The 6,895-nt window shown below is 34.8% G+C and overlaps 1 protein-coding gene across 20 annotated transcripts; it reads left to right on the top strand.

The window, feature by feature from the left end:
- The first annotated feature begins 2,096 nt into the window (after positions 1–2,096).
- LOC145166104 (pyruvate dehydrogenase E1 component subunit beta, mitochondrial-like) lies at positions 2,097–6,065 on the top strand. Of its 20 annotated transcripts, none has more exons than XM_079085034.1 (10): positions 2,097–2,917; positions 3,400–3,755; positions 4,132–4,230; positions 4,395–4,476; positions 4,574–4,735; positions 4,836–5,212; positions 5,298–5,378; positions 5,459–5,485; positions 5,573–5,635; positions 5,768–6,065. In XM_079085034.1, the coding sequence occupies exons 6-10, from the start codon at positions 5,189–5,191 to the stop codon at positions 5,903–5,905; spliced, it is 333 nt and encodes a 110-aa protein (XP_078941160.1). In that variant the 5' UTR covers positions 2,097–2,917; positions 3,400–3,755; positions 4,132–4,230; positions 4,395–4,476; positions 4,574–4,735; positions 4,836–5,188; the 3' UTR covers positions 5,906–6,065. The 20 variants fall into 20 exon arrangements, 8 of the variants coding, with proteins under 8 accessions (XP_078941160.1, XP_078941161.1, XP_078941164.1 ...); XM_079085035.1 differs by having other exon boundaries at positions 4,395–4,735; positions 4,836–4,918; positions 5,123–5,212; XM_079085038.1 differs by lacking the exon at positions 4,395–4,476 and having other exon boundaries at positions 3,400–3,746.
- The last annotated feature ends 830 nt before the right edge of the window (positions 6,066–6,895 follow it).

Genomic DNA, 6,895 nt, shown 5'->3' with positions numbered 1-6,895 from the left:
ACACATGCATTATAGTAATCAAAGTACAAATAGCCATTGCATTAATACTGTATAAGTTTTTACATAAGTGTTTAAACATTACATATTCAAACATCAAAAGTAGATATAGAATAAGACAAAAGACACAACACGACACTAGGCTGCCTTCTCAAAAGCTCCGGGGGTGTACCTGTCTACTGGATTCCCTGAGAATACAAGTTATTTTGAAACAGAGGATCAACATTTAAGCTGGTGAGTTCATAAGTATTAGTTATGGTCAAGGTTCTAAAAAGCTCGCCATGGCTCCAAGGCTTGTATGTGCCACCAAGCTTTACCAAAACGCCGCCATGACTCATATATGTGTATAAAAATGAATAATAGTAGAAAATACATATAAAAATATGAATTATATACAAAATTGCCGACTTAAGTCACGCCTTACAGACGACGTGGCTCGCCAAGCCTCGGAAAAGCTTGAGGCTTGACATTGCCGCCAAGTCACGCCTTACGTTATTTAGAACATTGGTTATGGTTGTTATAGTTTTAAGAAAATGATTGAGTACGCTCTAGAAACTACTATACTTTCTGTTTTACAATTAAAAGTAGTTTTAATCCCATAAACCGTTCTATTCTGACTGGTGAAAAGTAGTTTTAATCCCATAAAACCGTTTATTCTGATTGGTGAAAAGTAGTTTTAATCCCATAAAACCGTTCTATTCTGATTGGTGAAAAGTAGTTTTAATCCCATAAAACCGTTCTATTCTGATTTGTGAAAAGTAGTTTTAATCCCATAAAATCGTTCTATTCCGTTTGAGTGTTATTATACTCATAGCAAAGGATAACATAATTTTAACTCACCATAAATTTATAAGAAGAATGTTTTCCATTTTGTTTGTGGAATGTGATTGGTGCAGTAGTATTTCTTAAAAGTACACTACTGGTGTAATAACCACCATATTATTAAACTGGTTAATTAGGGTTTAAAATGTAATAAAGTTGTAACCATGCTGATAGACTAGAATGAACACGACAACCTTCTGGCGTCGAAACTGAATATGTGACATTTGTCACACCATGGCTTATCTGCCAGACTGTAGCTAACAGTCGTGATGTGGGATTGTTAGTCCCGTATAGATCTATACACACAATGCCCGCTCTCCCTCTAAGAGACTCTGGTTACAAGAATGTAACATAGCAAGTATATTGCTATGTCCTGAAGACGTACTATCACATTTTGGTTTAAGTAAAAGATCAAATTATATCCTTTTCTTGACAAACTAGTTTAACCTCGTATACTTATCTAGAAAATAGATTTCTCGTTTGTTTCATAAATTATACCTATTATAATTTATATGGTCTATCTATTTAGCATGATTTCTCATGAATGTACCCCTTTTTCTCAGCGTGATACAAAGGTAATGATACCAACTGAAGTAACCTTTTGTATTCATATATGTATTATATATATATATATATATATATATATATATATATATATATATATATTATACATATATATATATATATATATATATATATATATATATATAATTAAGAAGGAAACGACCTTCGGACAAATAACACCACCTTAAGCCCACATCCAAACAAGGAAAAGGAAATAAGGCAATTCATTAGTCCTAAGCCCTTTAAGCCTTATTTATATACTTATACATATATAAACATGATTTTGACAATTATAAGTTTAAAGAGTTATAAAAACATTTAAAAGAGTTTAATGGTATTCTCACTACTAGAAAACAGCCTTTTAATGACGCGCAAACAATGACACGCGGTGATTTACGATACGCAAAAGCGTGTGCCCTAAATAATGTCATCTCTTCTAAAATTTGAAGGATAGAGGACACGCTTTTGTGCGTGCCCTAAAATTAACGTCCAACAAAAAAAATTAAAAACACGGATGTCACTTATTTAAAAATGGGCGTCGTCTAGAAATGTCGCTTTATACTTTTTTTAATGAAAGGGCGTTCTTTTCTTTTGCAGCTGGTGGGTAACGAAAATCCAAAAAGTTTGAAAGGCCGCCATCGTTATCCTCTACCTTATTTCCATCGTTCTTTTCTATCTCTCTCTGTATATCTCTCTCACTCTAATACCCAAAAAAAATCCATCGTTATCCTCTACCTTATTTCCATCGTTCTTTTCTATCTCTCTCTCTGTATATCTCTCTCACTCTAATACCCAAAAAAAATCCTAATATCATCACCAATCCTCTTTTCTCCCACAACAAAATCAATATCACCAAATCTCTGATCCCGTCTTTTGAACAGATCAAACCCGCAGGGGTTCTCGATTTCTCTATGTTGATGTGTGGTGACATGAACAAAAAAAAGGAGTGTAGCGCCTCTACCTTTCAATTTCATTTGTTGGTTGCTTCAAATCAAATCTTTCTTTCTCTCTCACAAGGGTTTCTTTGTGCGTTCCCTTCACCTCCGTTGATGTCGTTTTCCAAGGCCAGTCTGGATAATCAGCATCATCGGTAAGTGGAAGTTATGAAGGAATCTCTATCGGATACAAAAGGCGTTCGAGAGAAAGGGAGGACATGGATCAAGCCTTACTTACTTCTACCCACTGGAACCGCCATATCTCCCACTCGATGTTGAAATTGTCAGAAAAGCCCTAATTTAGTATTATACTCTCAAGTCTCAATAGGAATTCAAATATTTATTCTCGTTCGTTTCTGATTCTCATTTGTTCTAAGCATCTTTCCGTATTGATGAAAGATTATAGAAGCCCAAAAGCGGATACTAGAATTTCTGGAAACATGGGCCCAAACACGAATGTTACGCTCAAAGGCCGAAGCACTGCACTCCTATATGGAATTGGAAAGCATGACTGTTTTCTGTAAAAAACTACATCGTAATTGCAATCCGGAAACCCTCCAACATCATTTGCTCGAACAAGATTCCGTTCTTCTCTTCAGGTACCCCTATGCTCTTGCTCGATTTTCGTTCTACCCTTTCTGGTTCTTTTAGGGTTTAGATGCTCATGCTCTTCTCATAAAGCATCGCTTGCGGGTTTGTATTTTGTAATCATTACTTAATGCTTCTACAGTTTTCAATGTTCATGTGGTAGTCCTATGGGCAGTAGCCATCATCGGGTTTGTATTTGGGTGGCATTGAGGGATCCAACATTAGCTGTTAGGGAAAGGGCAGTTAAGTTAATAAACCCTAGTTGCTACTTGCTTGAATAAACTTTTTCCATGAAACAGAGATACAGGTGAATTCATGATGTCAAGATACAGAGAGGTTGCAGAAATTGTTCTTAGATATCTAGAACATAGGAATCCCCTTGTTCGTCTCAGTATAACTTCTTTATTTTAGTTTAGAGATTAGACATACAGAAAAGAAATGAAGAATGCATGCTGTGTTTTATTTTAATTTTAATATAAAAAAAACTGGGCAGGTGTTGACATATGCTCAGCAATCTCGAGAGAGATCAAATTATGAACAAGCAGCCGGTGGCTCTTTTCTGTATGACAGACCAGTTGTTTCCAATCCAGGGGTAATGGAAACCCATGCTCTTAACAAGTATTTATGCTGCACCAGACACTTCACTTTCTAGTAAAAAAGTTTGAGAGCTTCGAACCAATGAAAAAAATGCAGCTAAAAGTTGTTTAGGTGATGAAATTAGAACATCCATGTTTCTTTTACTGGAGACCAAGTATCCAAAAGTGATTCCCATCAAGTCACTGAATCAAGATAAGTGACCTTTAGAGATCAGAAGCAGGCAAATGCGATGATATCAGTGGAGTAAATTCTGTAACTCAACTTCCTTTACTTTACTTCACTTATTATACATTTATATTTTTACTTCACAGTTTGTTCAGCTAAAAAGTTGTTAATTTACCGAATTGCCCTTTTTGTTATATGTTTTTAATTTTCTGAAATGTTGGCAGGTGTTTAATAATAGTCCAGATGAAACTGCTTATATTCGTTTTTGGTCCTTGTTGCAAGGTTCAAAATCGATATGAAACCTTGAAATAAGGACCAGAATTGGAAGAAAAAAAAGTTTCAATATTGGACTAAAAGATAAACAACGTGAGAATAAAAAAGTTCAGGACCATTTTTGTAATTTTCTCCAAGATGAATGTTTTAAATTCTTACACTTTACAATAAAAATGGAATGTTGTTGCAGGCTGACAAGTCTCTGGGGCAAAAGATAGCTTCTATAACAGCCAAAGATAAAATCAACAAACTAAACCCAAAAACCCACTTCAAGACATTCCTGAAAACGGTAATTCTGAAGTTATCTTTTGTGGGTTTTGCTCTATTAGAGATGCTACATCATATGTAGTAGTTTTTTTTGGGGTGTGTGTGTGTGTGTGGGGGGGGGGGGATGTCTTTGTGTAGTCAGTCAAAAGGTTTTATTTTTTCTGGTATAAAAACAACTGGTTGTAGGGATAAAGAGAGGCAGAGTAGCATAAACATGGGGCATTTTTGTTCTCGATAGCCGAGGAATGCTTTGGCAGTCAAATCTCTGGTCAGACGAATAGCTCTGAACTCGGTCATGGCCTGCTGAGTCGTTGGCTTTCTAGTACTTTTTACACAAATTTTATTTACCGAATTACCCTTTTCAGGAATCATTTGATGCAACAAGGTGGATAGATAGAAACCTAATTCGTCTTTGTTCCAAATTTGGGGACTATAGAAAAGACGACCCTTCTTCATTTTCTTTAAACCCTAGTTTCTCATTGTTCCCTCAATTCATGTTCAATCTTCAAAGATCACAGTTTGTTCAGGTAAAAAGTTGTTAATTTACCGAATTACTCATTTCACTTTTCCTTTTTATAATTTAAAAAAAAACCATCAGACTAATATTTTTTTTTTTATATTTTGTAGGCATTTGCTCGGTTGTTACAAGCTCCACATGATGATGCAGATTGGTGGTGTGTGATCAACATGGCCTTCCTTGGTTTCTGAATGTAATTTACTCTATAATTAATTAATATTTTTTGAACGAGACTAAATGGCTACTGACCGTTTGAACAAGACTCAATGGCCATTTTACCCTTGCATTCCAAATAACAAATTTTACAATATTCATTAATTATAGAGTAAATTACATTCTTGGTTTTTGAATGTAGCTGATTTTTTCAATTTTGGTCACAAAAATATGTGAAAAACAGGCAAGATTCTTATTGGCTAAGTTGAATCCATCAGCAACATATAACAATGAAGTGGCTACAGCTGGAATGGATGTCATCTTCACTGATGATGTCAACACTAGTAGACCTTTGCATAGTGCTGAAATAAGGTTTTAGAGAAACTGGTATATATAGATTTAACTTCATGTTTTTGCAGATGACAGTAAGAGATGCTTTGAACTCTGCTCTTGATGAGGAAATGGCTGCTGATTCCAGTGTCTTTATCATGGGTGAAGAGGTAACTAGCTAGTACTGTGTTTATCATTATATATCTAGAGAGTCTTTTGCAATAAGCCTCATCTTTTTTGTGATGTGCAGGTTAGAGAATACCAGGGTGCATACAAGGTTAGAATTTCAAAAGCATTCCACTTGATCTATCAAGTCTGTGTGTGTTTTGGTCTTATAATATTGGATTTGTTTATGCTTAGATAGATTACAAAAAGATTGTTACACAAGTATGGGCCTGACAGGGTTGTTGACACCCCTATCACAGAGGTTAAATAATTAGTTCTTCCCTCATATATTTAGGTCCTTACAAGATGCATCTGATGATGTGAAGGTATATTAAGATCATAAGATCATAAATTTCTTTTCTAATATTTTTCAAAAAATGTCAACAACATGCAGGAGAAATCATACTATGCATTGGTTCCATTGTTAATGAAAGCTATTGGATGGCAAGGAGGAAGTATACTAGCCCTTGAGACACTAAAACGTGTGGTGGTTGCACAAGGTCTTAGGTCAGTAATCATGTCGTGTATCTAAAATCCAATCGTCGCCATCGATCCAAGTCGACCTCGATCTAGATCAAGGTCACCGAGGGTTGTTAGTTTTATAGGAATGTATAATCCATGTTAGCAATGTATTATTTTTGTTTAACATTTGAATGATTATTTGTATGACATATTATACTTTGTTCAATTTATTTTATTTTTTGTGAATGAAATTTTATTTTATATTATGAGACAATAAATGTGTGATGTAATTTGAAAATTAGTAAATTTACAAAAAAATATATATAATTTTTAAAACATTTAAACTTTATGACACGCAAAAATATGTGTCATCTTTCTTTATGACATGGGCTTTAATGATACGCAATGCAAGTCGTAATTGTGCATCATTTTACGACACGCGAAAGCGTGTCATCTTCTTTATGACAGGGCCTTCCTTGACACGCATTGCGCGTCGTAGACGCGCGTCGTAAATACGCTTCGTAAATAGACGACGCGCAAAAGCGTGTCGTCTCTCGTTATAACAGGGCCTTTCTTGACACGCATTTGCGCGTCGTCTGAGCGTTTTACGACACGCATTGCGCGTCGTAAAAGGCTGTTTTTCAAGTAGTGTCTAAAAAGAGTTTATGTAACTTTTAAAAGAGTTTACATGACTTCAAGTCATTATGGAAGTATTTGGTAATCCTTCATTTAAAACACAATATTTAAAAGCATAAGGATTAACAGTAATGATTCTCTAGAAGAATGGTAACCACAATACTTCTTACTATAATCACTTAGTTTATACTGACTATATATAAGCTAATATCGAACGGACAGTTGAATGCGTGAAATTGCCCTAAGTCCACAACCAAACAAGGAACATGAAATGAGGCGGAAGTCACACATTCCACTGCCTATCGGATATTAATTATATATAACTCTGATGTATAAACTAAGAAATTATAGAATTAACCATTAAAAGGTCCTTTATGTTATACTAGTTTAATAATCAGTATTAAACCTTTTCTGTGATTGTTAT

Source organism: Lactuca virosa, chromosome 3 (assembly GCF_052849685.1).
Source record: "Lactuca virosa cultivar CGN04683 chromosome 3, Lactuca_virosa_CGN04683_v6, whole genome shotgun sequence".
NCBI lineage: Eukaryota > Viridiplantae > Streptophyta > Magnoliopsida > Asterales > Asteraceae > Lactuca > Lactuca virosa.
Note: the sequence above shows the minus strand (reverse complement) of the source record. Positions and strands in the feature narration are given on the sequence as shown.

What these genes read in the sequence shown, in the direction of transcription:
- LOC145166104 (XM_079085038.1), top strand. Translation starts at nt 5,189, where the DNA reads ATGGATGTCATCTTCACTGATGAT. An exon ending in ATGTCATCTTCACTGATGAT is followed by an intron (nt 5,213 to 5,297) that starts GTCAACACTAGT and finishes ATGTTTTTGCAG; the next exon opens with ATGACAGTAAGAGATGCTTT. An exon ending in AATACCAGGGTGCATACAAG is followed by an intron (nt 5,486 to 5,572) that starts GTTAGAATTTCA and finishes ATGCTTAGATAG; the next exon opens with ATTACAAAAAGATTGTTACA.